The 22,324-nt window shown below is 42.1% G+C and overlaps 2 protein-coding genes across 2 annotated transcripts; one reads left to right on the top strand and one right to left on the bottom strand.

Annotated features, from left to right (window-relative positions):
* The first annotated feature begins 3,387 nt into the window (after positions 1-3,387).
* rab21 (RAB21, member RAS oncogene family) lies at positions 3,388-15,192 on the top strand. Its single transcript, XM_053864083.1, has 7 exons — positions 3,388-3,836; positions 11,711-11,770; positions 11,846-11,953; positions 12,375-12,438; positions 13,361-13,415; positions 13,512-13,600; positions 14,314-15,192. Exons 1-7 carry the CDS (start codon positions 3,702-3,704, stop codon positions 14,451-14,453), a joined length of 651 nt encoding a protein of 216 aa, XP_053720058.1. The 5' UTR covers positions 3,388-3,701; the 3' UTR covers positions 14,454-15,192.
* A 1,225-nt stretch (positions 15,193-16,417) lies between these two features.
* Positions 16,418-20,345, bottom strand: tspan9b (tetraspanin 9b). Its single transcript, XM_053864082.1, has 9 exons — positions 20,177-20,345; positions 19,123-19,194; positions 18,927-19,043; positions 18,444-18,518; positions 18,200-18,295; positions 17,554-17,661; positions 17,257-17,292; positions 17,084-17,167; positions 16,418-16,884 (listed from the first exon to the last, which is right to left on the bottom strand). Exons 1-9 carry the CDS (start codon positions 20,234-20,236, stop codon positions 16,744-16,746), a joined length of 789 nt encoding a protein of 262 aa, XP_053720057.1. The 5' UTR covers positions 20,237-20,345; the 3' UTR covers positions 16,418-16,743.
* Between the last annotated feature and the right edge of the window lie 1,979 nt (positions 20,346-22,324).

The raw sequence follows: 22,324 nt of genomic DNA, 5'->3' as shown, positions 1-22,324 counted from the left end.
TATTCCCACTCACTCTCGCCTGCCTGTGTGACGGAGGAGAATCCGATGGGAGGTGAGAACACCACTTACATCGCGCAGTAACAACTAAACGGGGGGGCGACGGGGTCAATAACAGTGGAAAAATTCATGTAAGACAGGTTTATTGGACTCATGCTTTCATAGTTCATTCATGAAACTGTTTAAAAGAGAAATGCCAAATGTTGTGTATATTGTTAAAGAGGAAGTTGACAAAATCACATTTGGGTTTTTTTTAGGAATTAGTCCTGAAATGCATTTCATTTTAATATTAAAATGCCACTATGGACATTGGACTCAAATTGCTTCCCTCAACATATGTTCATACGTTATTACCTTGTAATTCTAAGATATATTTCAATTTGCAAATATGATTTATTACTCTAAATCAAACCTTTGTCATCCAAAAACAAATAGCACATTGAGGTGTTAAAAACTGCAGGAACTTTAAAAGGAGCACAGACAAGCACACACACATTTGATAAGTAGGAGCTCAAGCTAGAAAAAAAAAGCCTAAAATGCTGAATAAAGTTATTGTTCCAGTTCTTGTCCTTGGATTGGTTCTTCTGGGTTCAGAAATGTCCTCAAGATTGGCCCATTCGTGTCTATTACTGTTGTCTGGCTGGATAAGAATGCCAGAATAGTTGACTGTATAAGATATTAAATTATATTGTTACAGATGAATAAATCAATATTCACACAAAAGGTATTGTTCATGTATATTAAGCATCACGAGAGACATTGTTGTTTTCATTACTCAACATTACAGCGCTATAATGGCTGGAGCAGTGTAGAGCAACACACGAAGTTGCCTTTAAATGCAATGCCTTGTTTCATTACTTTCTGACAAAATGTCAGGGGATTGCTGAAACATGCTGGTTGAAGGAACGCCTCCCATGAATGAACAACTCAGATAAATGCCCTCTGAGTTTCTTAAATGCATTTGGTGAAATCAATAAGAAAGAGAGAATAACTTTTTTTCTGAGGAATTATAGAACGAAGAATAACGGACTGGACCCCAGCAAAAAGGAAACTTTACTCGGCCATGGAAAAAGGCCTGGTGCTTGAGCGCCACTAGAGGTCTGTCTGTGCACGTCTGAGCATGAATACCTTTTAATCAAACTTAAACTCACTCCACTCCCACACTGACACTGTGTCATTGCATGGTTCACATCCATTTACCAGTGCAAAAAGTACATTGGGATGACATAGTTGGTATTTTATATGACAAAAAATAAGAAGAGAAGGACAACTACATTATCTTATGAACTTGGTAAAGGAGGACATGGAAAGACGAAGTGTGACTAGGGAGGATGCTCAGGATTCACCTGGAGTGAAGGATGTACAGAAAAGCCTCAGAAGACAAATAGCAGTGAATTGTTACTCTTTGTCACGCCCACAGCAATGAACGTCAACTGCAAGATGTGCATCTAAACCTGATTCACATTATGCAAGTGGTTACATGTTGTGATTTTGAATCAATCGCTTGGCACTCACTGGAGTGAATCTTACTTTTTGAGGTTTAAAGTGAACTTGGAATTATGCTTGTTATGCATGCATATACAGTAACGTGCAGTATACATGAATGTCTTCTGTGAACCAACAGTAGATCTAGGATCCTAGATACTTAAATGTTGCCATGTCAGTCGGGGATATCTAAAGTGATCCATTGCAAACATTTTTACAAGCTACGTGTTTTTTTAAAGGCATGGCTGGCACCAAGACTCTCATTTCTGCTTCTCGACGTCTGAGTGATCTGAGGTTAATGATCCACTCTCAACAGGCTTGACTCCTTCCTGTGAGTGTTGAGGGAGTCAAGTAAAGGTGAGATATGAGGGTTATCAGGCCACAATGAAGCGGTGATGCAACAATAAGAACAAATAAAACGAATATGAAGAATTGCGTTTCAGAGCAAGCATTTTATTTATGTTGTGAAACGTTTCATAAAGATTTGTTGTCAAGCTCATTGTTTTTCTGTACAAAATTAAACCTAAACTACTAGGAGCAAAAGGTGTGGAACACCATGGACCTGTCTACAGCAAGGCCCACCATGCAGTGTAGACAGACAACTGTTGAGAGACACAGTCACCCCTACATCCACATAAAGGGACCGAGATTTACACCTGGCCGTCCTCAAGCTGAAGGTGGATCTTTTATTTTCTCTCTTTCCACGACTTCTACGATTCCGTCTTCAAATTTGGGTCAGTCAAATAAAAATCTGAGTATTACAAGGTAGTAATGTATGAGCATCTCTTGAGCAGAGAAATTCGTAGTTTCATAAATACTAGTATCTTATCTGCAGTGGCATATTTAAATAGAATCTTCCAGTCCTCACGGAACAAGTGCAAGATATTACATGTTCAAGAACACTTGGGATTAAGCATCAACACAATGGAGTAGCTCTTCATTTTCAGTTCGCAAGCTGACCTCTAGTAGCTGTTTGGATGTACTGCAACCACCCTGTCTCTGCGCTCAACCTTCTGGAACTCTCACCGATCCTGACTGAAAACGTATATTATTTACAAGGGATGTTTACAATGTCAGTCAGCAGCTGGTACAATTCTTGTAAGTGTAAAAATAAGTCAACTAAAATATGTTGCGTACGCTCTCGTCCTGAACCTTCCAAAGTAAATGGATCTTATCACATAGTGTAATAAAAACATGAACAATTCCCAATAGCACGACCTTTAAGTTTCGTTTATGCGACAATGACGTCAAGAGCAAATGAAAAAACAAAGTTAAAACAACAAGTTGGCTGGATTTCTTTAATGTGGGGTCATGAGATATGGGGTTCTGACGTCCATTGCTCACTGCCGGTACCTTGTTTATGTTTTTACAAACTCTTGACTGGATCCCACGGTACTTGGCTGTGAGACTAATTTCGGTTACATACAGTATCTCGCCCTGACACAATGTATTGTCGGAGTATGTGGCTGCAAATCGAAGTGAAAAACATTACGCACAGTATATAATTCTCGACGCGTTGTTTACTCGCATTGGCGTGGTTCTGGTGCCAGATAGAGAGTAGCGATGAGGCAACACCAGAAAGTTCAGAGAGCCTGGCTGCCCGAATTTTGGTCATGTGACATGCCAGAGAGCATTGGATAAGGAAGACCACTCACTACGTTCTATAACAGCAGCTACCTATCATATCCGCACATTCATAAACATGGTTAAAAATGGAGAATTCAAGTTCACTGCAGTTCCTTATTCAAAAAGAGAATATAACGGTAGCTGTGTGCGCGTTTAGGTTTTGACATTTGTCTACACAATAAAGTCAAGTCGACCGTGGTAACCCTTGGCATGACGTGTGACACATCAGCAAAGTATGCATCTTACTTTATATAGAGGATCTTTGCTGCTAGCCGGCTAGTTGGTAACTAGCTGGGAGAGACGCCATTAGTTGGTGAATTTGCAGAGATTGTCATCAGTCAGACTCGGAGTTGTCTCACTTTGCGGACGCTTCTCCTACTTAACTGCGGCCGGGTGGTGATAAAACTGTAATTGGCTGAAACTGTCGGAACGTCTTTATCGTTAAACTGCCTCTCTTCTTTGAAAAGTCGGAAGCTGATGTGAGCTGCGCAGCACTTCAGTTCCGAAGGGGTTAGCATTAGCCGCGCCTGCTGAGACGCTGATCTATCATAACCGCTTGTTTGGACCGGGTGTTTGTGGATTTAAACGCCGAGATGTCTGCCGCGGGGACGGGCAGAACCTACTCATTCAAGGTGGTGCTGCTCGGCGAGGGCTGTGTGGGGAAGACGTCTCTCGTCCTGAGATACTGCGAGAATAAATTCAACGACAAACACATCACAACTCTACAGGTAAGAACGATCCAGAAAGTCTCCCCTGTACCTCCGTGTGAGTCAGCTGGACCCGAACCGTACCAGCTGACTGGGTCAGGTTTTGAGACCCAACGCATAGTGTGGCGGTGTTGCTGTCACTAAGATGGAAACGCCTGCTTCATGATACCAATCGTCGCGGGGGAGCGGGGTTCCCATGGGCACGGTGATATTGGACTTGAAGCCGACCCCTGCCGAGGAGCCTCAAAACAAAAAACGAACGTCCAAATTGGGCACCAACAACAAAGACGTCGGTTCTCTACAGTACTCTAATGAAGCGATAAATACATTTATTGTTTGATAAGTTCTTACTGTAGTCCGTGGATTTAACTCATATTATATACGTGGATAATGTACATGTTGAAGGGCCTGTGTTATAGCTCACATGGATCACATCTGTCTGCAGTTAAGTCTAAAAAGATGTTATATATACGGGGTAGCCACCTGTCCTTAATCTAATCCAGTCACAGGTCTCGGTTTATGGAATAAAAGTCATGCTATTGTATGATGCATCAATAAACATGCAATAACGGCTTGTGTGACTAAATTTCCATTTTAAACGACTATATTGGGAAATCCAACAGCAGAAAGTACTGGGAGTGAAGCTGTAACTTGGTGCTGTGCTACCTCTTTGCAGACATGGAGCTCTGGCTTTCACATTATTTGAAGCCATGTACGTTTTTCAATGAGACACATTGTATCTGAACACAATTTGCAGCTGTAAATGGTGGTTTACGTTGGGGTGTCTGATGGGGGGGCATCGTCCCAGCAACTGTAAACAGGAAGAAATGTCATATCAAAAAGTCTTTGTGCGTTAGTTGCCACAGATTCATTTTATCTATATACATATATCAGGCTGATTGTCCCTTCCTCATGTGCCTTGGTCATCAACACCTCACACGGCTGTGACAACTAAACCTTTTTCGTTCCCCTAGCCTTCATTGTGCTTTATTTTGGTGCCCCACTATGGGTTGTTCTGCTGTGCCTCCTAAAATTATGGAAACTATACTTTCCATGTTTTAGTTCATCCCAGCGAGCTACTACAGAGTGGTGCTGCTGGTCTGGTTAGGTTGATATTTTGCTGTTATTGTTCTCCAATAATTAGAATATATAATTCAGGACGATTTAATTTTGGTGAATGTTGGTTTTCTCATGAACTTCATGTGCCTCCTCATCGGCTACTGTAACTGTGAGTGAGGTGCCCTGCCCCTCCCATAACTTCTGAGCTGATGAACATAAAAGCAGCAAACAAAGAAGGGCTCGTCCTTCTTCTGTGCGTGGAACTGGTTTTGCATCATAGCGAAGAAACTCCAACTTATTCAGAATTTGCACAAAAGCAGTTGTAGCTAAAGGTAGCAGTAAGACCCCTGCGCAGAGTGGAAATTTAAGTTAGCCCAGATGTTAAAAACTGTGTTTGTCCATCTAAGCTCTAAGCCTCAAGTGTATTGCTGTGGTTGTATTGCCTTACCTATACAACTCGGCTGCACGGTAGGGCTGGACAATGATGGCAAAAATGATAATTGTGACTATTTCTTACACTGTATTTAACACATTCCAAGCTTTTTTTAGTTATTTTTCATGAGGTCATGAGAGAAGAAGTCACTCCTTTCATTACAAAACTTCTATATTTGAGCGCTCTTACTGCGTCTCTGCAGTGTGATGAATGACAAGGAGCGCTTGATTTTGTCACCCCAGTCTCAGGTTGACCGCGAGTGATTGTTCATGTGCATTCATCCACGTCCATTGGTTTTTGATACCTCTCCAACATCAGCTACCACTGCTGTTGTGGCTCAGAACGCTGGATGAGCGTCTACTCCTTGGAGGTTCTGGTGCTCAATACCATGCCATAGTTGTACAGACGACCGCTAACAGTGGCTAATATTGGCGTCCCCCATGCCTGTGTCGTTTTGTGACAATTATCACGTTTTCATAATGGGAGGAAGATGTAATCGTAATCTCAATTAAAAGTTAGATTAATTGACCAGCCCTACTACACAGTCTTTTTTTTTTTTGGCAGAAACGATTGTATTTTTTCTCTCAACCAGCTGAGGTTTTTGGCAAATTTTCCCCTGCAAAACTTAGATACACACAAAACACCCTATGTTGAAAGTTAATTACACAAACCTGTTTTAACAATAATAATCAAATGTTATAGCAAAATAAATAACAATACAAAATGGAAAGTCTTTAATATAAAATGGATAACATTCATTTCTTTTTCAATGAACAATGAACAGATCAAACCCACAATGTCAACTTCCCTCATCACCTGTTAAATACGGGAGTGTTGCCCTGTAACCTGACAGACCGCTCGACTTTTCATTGACTACATATCCGGGGAATTAGAATTTGGTGTCCAGGCGCGCTTCTAGCTGCTGAAAGTTTCGGTAGTTGACAACAGAACGTGGCTGCTCATTCATAACAATAAACTCCATTAGCATTGGTTTCGCCTGACGTTCGCTCCAGTTAGCTTTGGCTTGGTTAGCCTCTTGGTGGCGTTGGAATTTGGATCGGTGATCCGAGGCCAGGTGTCTCGTCAACTTTGTGGGGTTGGAGGTTTTGTTTTCTGATTGTTTCATCGTGATATACAATTCAAATGAGTAATAACATTACTCATCATGTATGAATATAAATACATCTTATTAAAAAAGGCATATACTTCTCATTTGATTGGCTGATCATGATTGAGTGCCGGTTGATGCTCACTCAACACGCACCGTGCCTCTGTCAGAGAGAGTTGTCTTCTTCCAAAGCTTTGTGGGCCCACATTCGGTTTGGAAAATTAACAAAACTTAAATACCTGTTCCTTGTCCTTCTTGAACATTACCTAAAAACTTCATTGAAATCCCTTCATTCGTCCTTGTTTTTCTGCAAACCGAGTGACAGATAAACACAGACCATCGTAACCTCCTGGGTGAAGGTCATTGTATAGCTAGTTCTGAGTGAATATAAAGACTAACTTGATTTGATATCTGGCTTATGTTGTTTATCAGATGCTGCTCAGGCTGCATGACTTATGTGAAGAAAATTACAAAAGGAGGAAGTGTCATGCGAGTCCATTTGTCTCCCATATCTTGCCCCATTTTCCAGATCACACCGATCAATTAATTTATTCCTGTTAGTAGATTAAATGATTCATCTCAATTAATTGCACTAAATCTGAGTTATCATGTGATTAATGTCACATTGATCACACACGTTTTGTCTTTTCTAAATGTAATTTAATGGAAGATCTTGGCCATTAATTCTTTCCACACGCAGACATTCTTACACTACAACAACTGAACATACTGTCAAAAACATTCTTTAGAATGTCCTCAGCCATTTTGAAGGCTCAAAATCATATCAAGAGTAGGAATGGGCGGTATGGACAAAAAAAAGTATCACCGTAAATGTTATTTCGGTGATAAATATCACGATAAATACATTTTCATTCTTTTCTATGTGTTGGACACTACAGTCTCTCATGAAACTGTTTTATGATGAAACTTGTTGGTGGAGTTTGTCTCCAACATCATTATTTGTTAATGTTTCAATCAGGCTTTTAGCTCGGTGGGCGTCTGGGCGTCTGCAAAACATGAAAAAAAATGGACGCCCCATTCTCGGACGTAGCTTGGCCGCCAGATTACACTGGTATATGGCAGCATCTGGCGGCCAAGCTACGTTCGAGAGTGTGTGTCCACGATCGGTGAACCCTAATCCGGGATGCAGAAGAGGACCCCACTGTCAATTCCGGAGCACATGTCCGTCCAATATCCATCTATTTTCACCACAGTGTTTCGCCGAGGCACCAGCGCCACGGGAGACTCTGCATGTGATACGATATCAACCAAGGCAGACGACTGCATCAGGAAACCTATGAGGACCACTCCATCTGATAAAATAAACACGGCTCCAGAGACTCAGAGTCGACCAGCGTCATTATCAAAGGTTCCTTGTATTAAAAATAAGTTTACACGATCATTAAAACTATGATCGCATACCAAAGTCCACCACACTCTCCACAACTGTTACACAAGCTGACGACTGTCAAACGCTGGAGAGCGCGGCACGCCGTCAAGGTTTTCGTCAAGTTCATGTATGCAAGTCCAGTGTGCCGTGTGTTTATCGAACGTATCGTGAGATGCAGAATTGTCATCGTGGAGATTGTTTTTGACACTATATTGTTGATAAGTTATCGCCCATCCCTAGTCAAGAGCGTAACATTGTAAACATTATTTGGCCCCTCTAGTGCTGACAAAAATCTCCTTTTAAGTTACATTTACAAACATTTACTGATACAAAATGTGTGATTACGTTTCCATTAATTGTGAGTTAATTCAACATTACATTTTAATCTGTTGACATTCCTAATTTTTATTGTATGTATTTTTTTATTCATTACATTTACCTTCAGCTCAGGAGTGCGATGCAAGCAGAGGTGACGATTCCTACAGGAGTTTCGTCCAGTCACATGATCGAGGATGCAGTTCACACTCTTGTCTATTACTCCGTGATTATGCTGTTGCAATGAATGTACACACATTTCTCAGTCACATTTTTACCTGTAGGCTATTTCTTTGCAAGTGTTGACCTACTCCACTACCATTGCAAGAAGCCAACCTTCTCTCTGATCAAATAGCTGTAAACGACTACTGTACTTGGGTATCAATGAAGAGCTTATAGTTTCCTTGCTTGACTAAAGATGAGGATTTTCGATTATAGCGCACAACACTCGTGTGATGAATAAATATGAAATTTGAACCTGAACTTTTGAGTGCGTCACATGTTACACTCGAGGCTGTGTGTCTAACAAACAAAACTCCAAATGCCTGCTCAATGAGTCTGATCACAAGTCTGCTATGTTCTCTGTTTTCACCATTGGCTTAGTTGTAATTGCATTAAGTGCTTTTTTTCCAAAACTGAAACTGATACTCTGGGATGTTTCCTTGTTGGACTTTAATCTGTAAGTGGAAAAACTTCACTTAAATAGTGATCTGTTGAGCCTACAGCTGTTCATTTTTTTTAACAAGGTCTTATCTTAAAATGAAATCAAATATCTTTTACTCTCTAGTCATTGTTGAGACATTTAGAAACTGTCTCGATTACTTTATTTAAGTTCCAATTTAGCTGCTCCTTTGACCGGTTGGATGGCTGAGCACTGGTCACTGGCCTTCTTCTATACATAATAACTATTTCTTCACTTTTCCACTTAACTTAACCAGACTACGTATCTGGTTCTGATAAGGTATTTTTGAACCACCTGTGCCTGCGTGTGCTGCATACCTGGCTTAGGCTTTACATTTTCAGCTTTACGTTGAGATTTCCCAAGAATGTTTATACGCTCAGCTAGAGGCGAAAGCCAAAGGTCACATTTTTACGAGGTTTTCATCTGACTTGGCTTGCCAGAATGTAGACGTGGTCCATTTAGTCCTAACAGTAAAAGAAAATACTCACATGACATCAGTCCTGAGTATGAAATTGGTTAAGAGATGGGCCATGCTGAATAACAGCCATATCATGATTGAAAAGCCAGGACAAAAGTAATGTTTGATTATTTCCTGCGTGAATGTAAACTGAATACATGGTGTGTTATACAGTTTCCAGTCAAAATGTGTGTCATGAACGGATGAATGCATAGAAAGGGTTGCTTTGTGTTGCTTTATCGGACTTGTGACTGGACCTGGCTATTTGAAGATAACTAGTATTCTGTGAAGATAATACGTGAAATTTCCAAAATGGCCAGTCCCATGGTTGCGCCTGCCACTGTTCCCTTTTCGTATTTGATCAATTTGAAGTTTTTATGTACATGTGCTGAACAATAAATGTGGTATAATCGAATGAGGATTCTGTCACTCGCTTGGCAAACTGATCTGTTCCTGTTCCATTTGACAATTAGACCTTGCGCCAAACACAGGATCCGTTCTTATCTTGTTCTAAGTTGGCAGTGATAAAGGTCAGGGCTATTTAAACTGACAGGACAACAAATTGTTCTTGCCTACATTGGAAAACTATCATTTTGAGGCCTTGTTTTCATGTGATGGGACAAGTTAAAAGTGAAAGTGAGTTCTAACCATGTAGTGTTCCAGAACTACCTCTATCATCATCCTTCCAGTGGCAGTTAAAGCGGAGTGGCTCCTTCACTGAAGAAGATCCAGTTTATTTATAAGGTAGCTTATTAATGTAGATGGTTAGCTATGATCCTTGCAAACTTTTTAAATAAGGGAAAACTTCAACACTCCATCATTTTGACTTGTGTTGAACCGCTCCTGTCGACTGGTCAGGGAGCCGGGTGGAGGATTGTGTTGCTGTATTTCTTTCATTAGACCCATCACTAATAAATATTTTTCCTTTCTCAAACTGATCTTTAAAGCTCAGGAATCCCTCATAACATAGGACTTGCTTTGCGTCATGTATAGGCCACTGTAATCTGTAGACTAATATTGAGCTACTTGTGCTGCCTGCTTGCTGATCAACCTAAATGGTGTGTCGAAGAATATGTTTCTCTCTCACTGTAGTCTCTGCATCAGTGGCACAGTGGTCACTTTCTCTCTGCTGTGCATGCGCAGCTATGTCACCTGCCTGCCACCCCCTCCCACCCACTGTTGTGCAGTGTAGTCTTGGATTTTGACCAATCTCACCCAACTTTAACAGTAAACAGAAGAGGAAGAAACCAGCCTCTAAGCATAAGTAGCCTCCCCTAGTTCATCTGAAGAGTCGGCTCTCGAGCCTCTACTCCAGTGTTCCACTGCATATATATTGCGGTGTCACTTGGTGGACAGGGTTTTTATGAGGAATTCCCCACCTTGTGTGTGAGCGTGTGAAATGGTTAAAATATGTGTGTCATACACTGATAGCATTAGACTTCAGAGTTTTGTACCAACGCTTGGCACCCAATGACAAAGCTTAGTTTGACACTCGCTACTACAGAAACATTTCGGTCGGTGCCATTTGAGAACCAAAGTTTGGTACCTAGTATTAACTCTGTGTACAACTTCCATTTTTCATAGAGCTGCAGAAACTGAGTTTTTATTTTCAATACTCTGGATCTGTGTCGAGTGAGTCTCCTTCAAAGATACGGAATGTGCTGGCTGATTTGTCTCGGGTAGGTTTTCTAATGTGACTGTGATGCGGCCCATTAATCCATTATCCACCCAGTATCGGCAGGCAGACAACAGCTTCTGCTCTGAGGTCACTGTGATGATGGTGTGAGCTCGGGAACACATGGCTCCAGCGGCTGTAGACTAAATTAAAAGCTTCTATTTCCCATCATCAATGAAATCCAGCTGACTGTAGAGTGGGTAAAATATCAAAATACAATGAAATTATTCTGTCATCTCACTCTTGAATTTGACTCATAAGCTTAGTATCATGTGTATGCATGAAGTGGCCCGGTACTTTGCGACATGATGGTCGGGCTCGGAAAGAAAGGTTTTCTTTGTTTAATTTTTTTTTTAAACAAATGTGGATGATGTGGAAAAACAAATCAATTTTCCCTCTTACTATTGTGTACATGGGAGTGGAAGTCGCAGGATCAAATTATACATTTTCAAGCACAGATTTGTGTAGTTTGATCATAGGATCTACCAGATGAACTGATGAAGATCAGAGTATTTTAAACAATGTTTTATGAGAGTCACAGTTACTCTTGACATACAGGTTCTGCTGCAGACAGGGGTTTCTGCATAGTACCTGTGCTTCAACATCTACCCTGCTTGTTCACTTAACCGCCTTTCTGAAACAGGCCTAAGGATCTATTGTGTGTGTTGAAGAAATGACTCCAGAAAAAAGGATTGCGATAGAATGGTGGTGAAGCCATGATGTAAATCCTGTCCTGGAATATGCTGTCTTTAATAGATGTTAAATCTTCTCTGCAGGCGTCCTTCCTAACGAAAAAGCTCAACATCACAGGGAAGAGAGTCAATCTTGCCATCTGGGTACGTTTGTCTGTTGTCTTCTTCCAGGGACTCAAAGATGGCATTCTTGCTTACGTGGAACCTCTTTGTCTCCAGGACACAGCGGGTCAGGAGCGCTTCCATGCTTTAGGTCCCATCTACTACAGAGACTCTAATGGAGCCGTGCTAGTGTATGACATCACAGACGAAGACTCCTTCCAGAAGGTAAACTGTTGGTTTGGAGCCGGGGTAGTGTACACTGTTGATATTTCTTATGACCACTGTAGTTGGATGAAAGTTAGCTTTCGTTATACAGTGAGTGTTTATTCATTTTTACAAACGATATATTATATGCTTAATCTTACTTGTATATTAAGAACGTGCCCCAGAAATCCAAAGCAGACCTATTTGATTTATTTATAGCAGCCCGAGAACGTTGGAGGAAATATGTGTAGCCACTGCACTACATCGCCACGTGATACTGGTCAAACATTTTGCTGAGAAATGTCCATCAATTATGCCTTAAGATAGTTTTCTTTTCCTCTTAAAAATGTTTGATGTATTGATAAGATATTATAATGCCGTTTCGATTAAATGAAAGAAATCCGTGTCTTTTGTTGATGATTTATGTTTCTTTGCTTTGCAGGTAAAGAACTGGGTCAAAGAGTTGAGGAAAATGTTGGGAAACGAGATTTGTTTATGCATAGTCGGTGAGTCTGTCTGGGTGACTGGACACAAACAAACTCCGGTTTAACAAATGTTTGTCACGTCTCAGAGGACAACACTGGCAAAGCAAGCAAAATAATTCATGATGTTCCATTCATTGACTTCAAACCACAATTAATTTATTGAAAGCATTTCAAATCATTAGTGTTGTTCATATGAGAACATTATAATGTATTATTCAAATTATAAAAGTAATTGCGTTGTAAATGCTTTCTCTATTACGGTAATGGTGAAGAATTTCACTGTCTAATTCCTGAATTTATTTGCCCCAAGTTCAACATAGTCAATCATATCTGCTGTTCTAGCGGTCTAGTGTGTGTGCACTTTTTTTCGGTCACAACCTTTACACCTTACACTGGTGAACGTACCAACCTTTTGGTCAAACTAAATAAAAAACATAACACCGAAGAATTACAACCAATTTGCCCATTGACATGAAGATCTGTATTTCATACACACTACACATAAGAAACGGTGCGTACCGTCCCTCCAGTTCAACATGCTAAAATATGATCAGCAGATCGCTCTGTTGTTTGTTTGGGTCATGTGTCATGACAGCAGCGTCACAGAGGGGCCCTCTAACTGAATTATGCTGATGGTCACCGCATCTTTGAAGACATGGGTGGCTGCAGAAGCAGGCAAACTTTCTGCTCTTTGATAATGCCCTTTCATTTGTAATTTAGTTTTTGGTTGTAGTTGACAGTTACTTGCAGTGAAAAAATGAAATTGATGATCATGTTTTGCAATTACACTACTTCACCAGGTCTCAACTTTTCAGTTCAATATTTCAGGTTCTAGACATGAGTATACATTTTTTATCTGGGAACATAGTGGCTTTTAAAAAAATAAATAAATAAAAATAAATAATTGGCCGCTCAGCTATTGAATTGTCTTTCCTCTCTCCAGGGAACAAAATAGATTTGGACAAAGACAGACACGTCTCCGTGGAAGAAGCAGAGAGGTCAGTGGATCTGAATGAGTGGGTTTAGTAAAGGATGGTTTGGTCTGAGGGTGAGAGGCTCTGTTTGTTGATGTAATGCGTGTTATGTGATTGCAGTTATGCAGAATCAGTGGGAGCCAAACACTACCACACATCAGCCAAGTTGAATAAAGGCATTGAGGAGCTCTTCCTGGATCTGTGTAAAAGTAAGATCATTCTTCTAAATGGGGCCCTATCTTACTCATTTCAGGGGCTTTCAAAAAAGGATTTTGGATTCCAGTGTAGCACTGTGTTTAGTTTCTTTTAATAAAATACTGTGTCAAGAATGAAATATCGTGCGAAACACTTAAGAATGGCCGCATGAAACCTACTCATCGCGAATCTCAGCATGGCACGTGAAAATGCTCTTCAGCAATCTGAAGAGTGCCCACAGAACCAGTATGGTCTGAAAGCACCATAAGGCACACCTGGGAAGAGAGTTGAACTAAAGCACTGATGCGGTAGAAATGTTTCTGACCGCTTGCAAAAAAGCCCTGTTGTCATTGCCATTTCAATTTCAGTTTGTCAGGGTTGCTGTTTCTTCTGATTAAATTCTGTGGTTTTATTTATTTATTTATTTTTTTACGGCCGCCCCCCACAGTAATCCAAACGTCCCCTTAAGAAATTGAATTGCCCGTCCCAGGGCTAAGGGCTTCATGTTGCTGCTTCTGTTGGCCCATTTCTGAAGCTGATTTGACGTCATCAGTGCGCCACCCAGTGTCCAAACTGTGTAACGTGCAAAGACGAATCTTGAAAAAGTGTGTTTTGTTGTTTGTGCAAGACTTGGATCAACCCTACCAAACCGGTTGTCATCCTTGGTCACATGCCGTGATGTTTATGTTGTCTGAAACAAGAACAGCAACCTTCCTATCTGCTGCAGGAATGATGGAGAACGCTCAGGCCGAGGAGAGGTTGAAGGGCAATGGAGCCAGCCAATCAGCATCCAGTAGGCGCGGCGTACAGATCGTTGATGACGAACCACAAGCTGCGGCGGCAGGAGGCTGCTGCTCCTCCGGCTAATGCACATGCTAACTCAAACGCGCACACACACCACACGCAGACATCTACCCGTGTTCCTGTTGTCCATCTTGTCAGTTGAACTGTGTTTTGGTGTGTGGAGACATGTACCTGGCTCATTAATCATCTTTCTATCAAACAGACCTGAGACAAGTGAGAAGAATCAATTCATATTTTCATAGAAAAGATCATGTCTTCGGGTTTCAGCACTTTAAACATTCGTCAATCGAGAGGTTGTTGCTCCTGGGTTTTAAGGGTCAGAACGCACATATTATGTATAAAAAAAAAAGAAGACAAAACACGCAAAAAAATGTGGACTCAAATCATAAAAGTGGGGTAAAAACAAACATTTCCTTTTTTCTTTTACTTGGTTGAACCTCTGTGCATACTGTAAGTTTCACACACCAGAAAAAAGTGCAATATGTGTGTTGGTTAGACGACTGTACCTATCTTAAAAGACAGATCTATTTTAAAGTTGATTTGATGTCAAAGGACTGACAAGAAGCCAATTGACAAGGTTGTCCACATTCAATGCCAAATCGTCAGCGTGTCCACACGGAACACTGAAATAACTCGAGCTCAATTTTAATAAATCTCTTTGAATGCTGTCAGGTGGCTTTGTTTTGCCGGGAATTGTTTGCTTGCCTTCATGATAGGTTAATAACACCCACATGGTCAATAACATGCATGTCCCATTTCTGTAAATGCTTTTAAAGGTTGTTAATAAAAGAGTTCAACTATGGTTATTTAAGAAGCCACATTTGACATTTACACACGACTGTGATGGATGACTGTGATGTCATGTCTGTGCTCGACTGTGTGGACTCTTTATCTCGGCCTTCTCTCAGCTCCATTGACCGTCCTGCTTCAGTTCTCATCCGCTTAAACAAATGAGTTGTCTGCCTATTTGGGAATTGATCATGGAGAAATAAACACTACTGCCTTCTCTGCACCAAACCCTGGACTTTTGGTAGATGACGCACGAGGCTGGTCGGACAAAACAACCGTCTGTTTACTTTATAAAGCATGTGTTTTGTCATGAAAGCGTGACCATTATAATGATTTCCATCAAAAGAGGCTTTCCTCAATAAAAAAATATTTTGCTTTTCGTTGTCACAAAGTAAGTACTTCAATGACGACATTGGCTGTGGATGAGTGGCACCATCAGCTCTTTGTTAGTCATCTCACATGCATTTCTGTGTGAAGAGTTTCGGTGTTTCCACTGTGATGTAATACTAGCTTCTAGTCAGCATCAGTTAGGAAACACTGTTCTCCGAATCAAACTTTCCCGACTGACATAAACGTTTAAAATGAAGTCCTCGTTTCCATCATGCAGTGAGTCCTTCATCACGATGACTCTTTGTTCCTTGGTGAAATCTCTTACTCAGTCAGGAGCAACGCGTCTATCACAGGCAGACGCAGGACACCTGCCGAGGTATGTTACAGGAAAGCACCTTTATTTTATGTAACTAGTTATCAAAAATATGTAGTTACCTTTCAATCCATGGGGCTGTGACAGAGACCCATTAAAGATGTGCCTGTCAGTGGAAGATTCTCGGTGACTGGCTTTGTTCTTGAGACGCTGAAGTGGTGTCAACTTGCGTGAGAGAATTCTAATGCCAGCAAATGTTTCAATGACAGTAAATGTGCTATACTCCATCGGTTGAGTGAATCTGATCTAGATTCACATTCTGAAGACTTTTGAAACATGACAGTATAGTGACTAATATGCTGAATTCACTTTTTATCAACCATGAGACACTTTGGGTCGATGCTTACAGGTGAGGATAAACGTTCATTCTTCCTCATATAACGATTAAGCTTTGGCCTGAACAGGAAAGGCTCCGTTGGGCAGCGGCTGGTGAGCCAAAGTGGTGCAAGCTGGACTTATTTCCGACTGTCTGCTGTCGAGCCACTAGATGTCGCCACCGCTGGGTTCCACGAGTAGAATAGACTGACACGCCCTCTTGTGGATCCGAAACGTTTTATTCAGATTGGCACACTTGTAACAAAATAAAAAGCATTTCACCACAGGTTTGAAACCAGAAAGAAAGTACAAGTGCCAAATTAGAAAATACAATTCAGAAAAAAACTCTCACACAAGAAGCACTTGCCCGTTTGTAACGTTGCTCATCAAAACTTTCAGTTTCCCTTAAACTACTGGTGGGGTGCGAAGCTCTTTTACTGAAAGGGTGAAGATTATTGTTAGAAAAGTGTAAATATTTCAGGCTTGAACAGGAATGCTGGTGGATACACAGGTGGACAGAGATTCATGCCTCCGACAGCAGGGTGCTCAGTAGCTGGGGGGGTTTTGCAACTCCTGGTATTTGGGCGGCATGTGTGTGAAGACGGCTGGCACAGAAAGCCGCGTGGCGGGTGTCTTGCTGTGACGCATCTGGTGGATGATGATCGCAGAGAGGATCAAGCCCATCAGCTGCGGAGAAAGATTTGGCTCAGTCAAGGACCCATGCAAGTCAGCACCAGAGCCAACATACGACCTCTAATCTGATCAAAACACTGAACTCAAAACAATCGCAATGTAAATGATGTGCAGTAGACAAATGTGCTCAGAAGCCCCAAACGGAACGCGACTGACAAGCAGCACCACACACCAACAAACTCTAGGAACTCACCACCAGCACACAGTTTGAGAAGGCCACTCCGATCACGATGTCAAACGCCAACACGAAGTAGGGCATGATGAGGGGCAGGCAGGACTGTAGGCAGCACCATTCAGACAAGGTTAGAATCACATCGACTGGCTGACGATAAAACTCATAAAACCCTGTGGTTTGGATTGACTCACCTGGCTGTAGATGGACCTCTTCTTCCGCAAGAGAGACTAAAGAAATGACAATATACACTATGACAATATACTCATTGGTTGCATCCGGACAATTCAACATTTGCTGGCTGACAACGTAGCTCAAGCGCTATTAACGTGCAATATACTTAACAGATTTGTAACTATGAAACGGTAAACCGGTGCTATGTAAGTGAACTAGCTAACATGCGGGTGGTTGACCACAAAAATGTTAAAGCGAGTGGTGCGTTGACATTCAATATTCTTGATCTGTGTTGTATGCTGTAGCCGTGGACTCACCATGTAGTCGACGAGGCGACATTCGTCCTCCCCCTCGGGGTCACAGGAACACGAGTCTGGGATTTCCTGATTCCAGTCATCCGCGCTGAACAGACCGCAGCAGTGCAGCTAATGACACCAGAAAAGAAGAAATCACAACACATGATGACCAATGCTCATACACTCACGCCCTGCTATGTAGTTGATGCATGCGCCCCGCCTTGACTGGGTCTTTACTAAAAAACACAGGCACCTCTGTCATTAGCTGAAACAAAGCTAACATCTTGGAGCATTCAGGAACGCTCTGTTCCCACGCACCATGCACCCACACTTTAATGGCAGGGTTTTTTTTTTTTCGATCATTCCTCTCTCCAAAACATTCACAGAAACACGACCACAAAGCTCAGATTCAAGCCGCAGGGGTGCGCCACCTTCTTGTGTAAAGTGGGAACTACACCAGACTCCATGTTTGCAAATGGGCTTGTTTAAATGCAGCCATTTGCAACTTAGGTGCCTCAGGGGTTTAAGCACAAAATGAAACTGGTAGAACAAAGCTTGCGAACTCAACAGGGTTAAAAAAATTCATAGACACAAACAGGTCAAACAAGTAATAAATGACAGTGTTTTGATCACAGGTGGAAGTTAAACGGATGTTCATCGATCTTACCGCTGACTGCACATTGTTCATCATGTCCTGAACTTCCTCTGAAGCTTCGTTCAGAGGTGTGGCACGACGGAAGGTTTTCTCCAACTCTCCTTCCAGCTACAGATGTGAACAGATGCACGACATTAGGCTAAATACTTCCCCAAGACAGCACTTGACAAAGTGGTGGAGTTTCATTGAGACGCAGGGTTAAAAGTGGGGAGGCGTTTAACACCACAAGATAAACTCATCTGAATAAAGAGGTTACCTTTGGGCGGAAGGCCGCTGTAGGAATTCCAATCCGGAGCATCGCCAGAGTCCCACAGACCATCAACACCAAGTACTGCAGATGAGGACAGTTGACCTTGAGTGAACAGCGTTAAGACTAAACAGCATCAAGCTTTTTCACGTCTTTTGTTTGCACATTAATGACTATGTTGTTGCTTTGCGTGTGTCTGTAACGTGACTGTGCTGCCTGTGCTGGGACGATTAAAGGCTTTCTAGTCTACTGCAAACCTCTGTAATCACTGCACGCTGAGCCAACGTGCAGCAATTGTTTTCTCCCCTTTTCCATGTTGAAAGCATCAGAAGGACCCACAGGTGTTTCTAGTTAGAAACTTGAAATCCGCGTAAACACTTTGAGCTAACCTCAACTTCTCCATGTGCATCAGGAATGATGTGAAACAAGATACTTCTTCTTGGGAGTACATTGCACATTGTCGTTTCTGCCCTGGCACATGTGGATACTCACCACTACCATGGCAGCATAATTCTCTTTGTTGGAGCCGTAGATTCCCAAGAATGCGATCCCCAAGGTAGCACCGCCAATAATGTACAGGACGATGAGGCTGAAGTAGCGGTCTTCCACCTGCAGACGTGAGGGAAAGAATGCTCAGCCCCCACAGCACACACTCGGAATATGAATCACAAGCATCGGCTTTGCTTACGTTCAAGGCACTGCTACCTCTGGTCATAACCTGAGTCAGGATGCCGAGCGTGATGATGGCAGCGCCGATAAGCTGGAAAACAAGTCATACGCATATAAGATCCTGCTGTACAAAAGTCTGAAAAGAAGAGAAGAGAGAGAGAGAATCCGGGAACGCCTCGCTTACCAACTTCTGACAAGTGGGAGATAAAGGCGGATTTAGTTTGGTTTAGTAGTGTGTGGATAAAGTCCACAGTGCGTTGTTCAAACACAGCAACAATGAAATAAGATCGGGCAGGTCACATGACAGCCACTGTCGAATACATAGCCAGTAATAGTCTCATACTCAGACTTCCCTTTGTGAAATATGACACAGATGTCAAGATTTAGCTTTTAAGCGGCAACGCCCTTTTTTCTTTCCTCCAAGAGCTTCAATAAAAGTGTTTACGGGAGCCCATTAGGAGACCAAACATGAGTTCACATCTGTTTTGTTTACCGTGTTAGTCAATTCACTCTCCATGAGAAAACCATGACGTAAAAAGGCCACGTTTGGATTGGCAGTTCATCTTTATACTCGCTCTTTTGGGGGTATTGAGCGGATGAACATGAATGTTGATAAAAGAAAAGAGTTTTTCCATGATGAAGAAAGTGGTGGTGAGAGGAGGAGGGGGGGGTGGGGGGGAGCAACTGGCCCGTCCCCTGCCTGACTCAGCAACTGCCGCGGGCTGAAAAGCCTCACAGGCACTTGACCCAGGACCGCCCGGGACCAAGTTGGACAGGGAAGTCTGGACTTCTTTGGTCCGCAACCCGACTTTGAATTACCTTAAAACAGCAGTCAAACTTTAAACTAGGTGGTGTTTTCTTGAGATCAATGGGTTTCAAAGCGAGTGCGCAGTTTCGCCGCACCAAAGGTTATGCAACAAAGGGCTCCGATCCAATTGAGTGGTGCAGTTCAGTACAGTCGCGGTTCACGAAACCAAAAAAAAAAAAGAAAACCAATGGAAATGTACTGGCTACGCACTTCCATTACCTCCACGGCAGACAAGTGGAAGAGCAGCCATCTTTTGTCAACTCACCGCTAAGATGATGTTGAAGACGGTGAAGGTCCGTTTGAGGCAGGTGTTCACCTGAGCCATGTCTGCGCGGTGCGTGTCACACAATAAGTTTAAAAAAAAAATATGTCAGAGCAGAGTCAGTAGTGTCCTCGTCAGCCACCGGGTCTCGACTGCTGTGAAGTTGAGAAGGTGAGGAGGGCAAGGCAGCAAGAGTGAGGGGCGTGGCTTCCAGTCAGCAACAGGCAGGAGTCTTATTTGGACATTTCCGCCCTGGAGAAGGAGGGGTTTCTGGGAAACAAACAAGTGCTCACTTCCCGTGAAGGTGGGCAGTGACTCCCTTTTCTTCTCTCTCTTTCGTGATGCTTGGTTGGTTGTCGTTTCACGAGAAGCGGTAGAGTCATTTCCAGTATGACTCTCGAGATCGTTGTCCTGCAGTGTTTGATATGAAAGTTCAGTAATGCTCCATGATTGTTCCTTTATTTGTGTAAGAGAATTTAGAGAGTTGACCCCTGCGTGTCTCTGGATTTTTGGAGCAGTGGTGGGATTTCCCGACGTGAAGCAAAATAAGCTCGATGAGAAGGTGAACGGTCGTCTGAGTTCTTGTCACCAAACAGGATAGTTGGTGAAAGTTATGACCTCCCGAAGTACCTCGACGTAGCAAAGCGAGTGCTTGGATGATGTTCTGCACAAACGTGGAGTGAAACTCGGCGACAGGCCTGACCAACAACTCTCCCTCACACGGATTTGGGGATTATGCGGCACTGTGACTCAGCAGTCAGGAATCCTACTGTCTTTAAAGGGGACGCAAGTGAATGCCAGCGCTCACAAAGCGTCTTGTTCATCGGTAAATGTCGAGAATTAAACTATATCATTAACATCTCTCACGGTTAAAAATAAGGTAACTCCAGACGAAAGTGAGATCAAGACTAGTAAACGATACGCTCTTCGAGAGTGAACCACATCCGCAAGAATCTGTGAACCTACACTGTTTAGCCGCCAGATGGCACTGTGCTTCTTTTATAAAATGCCCTAATTTCCGTCTATTTTTCTGCTCATTTTGGAAAAATGTTAGCTTCTTCGTATTGCCTGTAGTTTTCTACAGAGCATTGGAAGTGACATGCACGTGTTTATTGTATTATATATATATTTTTTTGCCCGAGATAATATATTTTCTTTGACTTTTTTTTTATTACAGGAAATACCAATTGGAGAAAAACAGCAATGTAAAGCATGTCAGTGCTTACTGTTAATAAACTGTGTAAAGATTCGATTTAACGATGACTCGATTAGAATTGATCTGGATGATGTTGTTCATTCGAACAATACGATTTGAAACGATTCTGTGACTTCAAATTGATTCATTAGCCTTTAAGGCAAAAGTTCTAACCTGTGTGGAATAATGGCCTGGATGATGTTGGAAGAACAGCCGTTTTGAATTGAGTGAATTACAGATACAAGTCAGCAGTTAATGGCAAATACATTCACCTTCTGTATGAAGAAGTTCATACAAGACCTGAGAATGAAATTAGCAGCAAGTTAACCTCTGCAATACTCTTATAAATAATGAAGCGCTTTAAACAAATAATGCAGTGGTAACGCTGCCGGAGGTACCTCGACGGCTGGTTGGACCGATTTGTTGAATTGCTCTTCTATTTTACTTCACCTTTTCAAGCCCAACAAACCAACCATGACCTACAATACCTGTGTTCTTGCACATGCTGTGATGTTTCTAAACACTGGACCGCAATGATGGCTTGACCATTTGTCACTCCACCATCCGCCATGCTGTTGGAGCATGGTGATGACATCACAGACTGTCCAATTCAATCCAGTTACGTTTGTCACTGTTGGAATGAAACACAATACTTGTAATAGATTACATTTTAAAACAATTTCAGGTTATTTCAGGTTTCAGAAGGGCAACCCGTCGAGCACAGAAAGATCACATGTCAAGCTCATAGATGAACAGTTATGGTGACACAAGAGGAACTTAAGCTTTTCTCTTTAACACGCGGACAAATTTGCTTCCATCAACATTGTTTTTTTCCCCGTATTGTCAAAGAACAGACTTGAAACTAAACTCCATAATCATACTGACATGATCATATAGCTGTGTGTATTTGAAGCACTTGCTGGCCACAGAAAATGACTTGGCAGGACAGATTTGGC

Source organism: Synchiropus splendidus, chromosome 4 (genome assembly GCF_027744825.2).
Source record: "Synchiropus splendidus isolate RoL2022-P1 chromosome 4, RoL_Sspl_1.0, whole genome shotgun sequence".
NCBI classification, from domain to species: domain Eukaryota; kingdom Metazoa; phylum Chordata; class Actinopteri; order Syngnathiformes; family Callionymidae; genus Synchiropus; species Synchiropus splendidus.
Note: the sequence above shows the minus strand (reverse complement) of the source record. Positions and strands in the feature narration are given on the sequence as shown.

Coding starts and splice junctions, on each gene's coding strand:
- tspan9b (XM_053864082.1), bottom strand. CDS start 20,236: ATGGCTCAGGTGAACACCTGCCTCAAACGGACCTTCACCGTCTTCAAC. Junction 18,296..18,443: donor CAGCGGCCTTCCGCCCAAAG/GTAACCTCTTTA, acceptor TCACATCTGTAG/CTGGAAGGAGAGTTGGAGAA. Junction 16,885..17,083: donor TCTCAAACTGTGTGCTGGTG/GTGAGTTCCTAG, acceptor CTTTCTCCGCAG/CTGATGGGCTTGATCCTCTC.
- rab21 (XM_053864083.1), top strand. CDS start 3,702: ATGTCTGCCGCGGGGACGGGCAGAACCTACTCATTCAAGGTGGTGCTG. Junction 11,771..11,845: donor GAGTCAATCTTGCCATCTGG/GTACGTTTGTCT, acceptor CTTTGTCTCCAG/GACACAGCGGGTCAGGAGCG. Junction 12,439..13,360: donor GATTTGTTTATGCATAGTCG/GTGAGTCTGTCT, acceptor TCCTCTCTCCAG/GGAACAAAATAGATTTGGAC.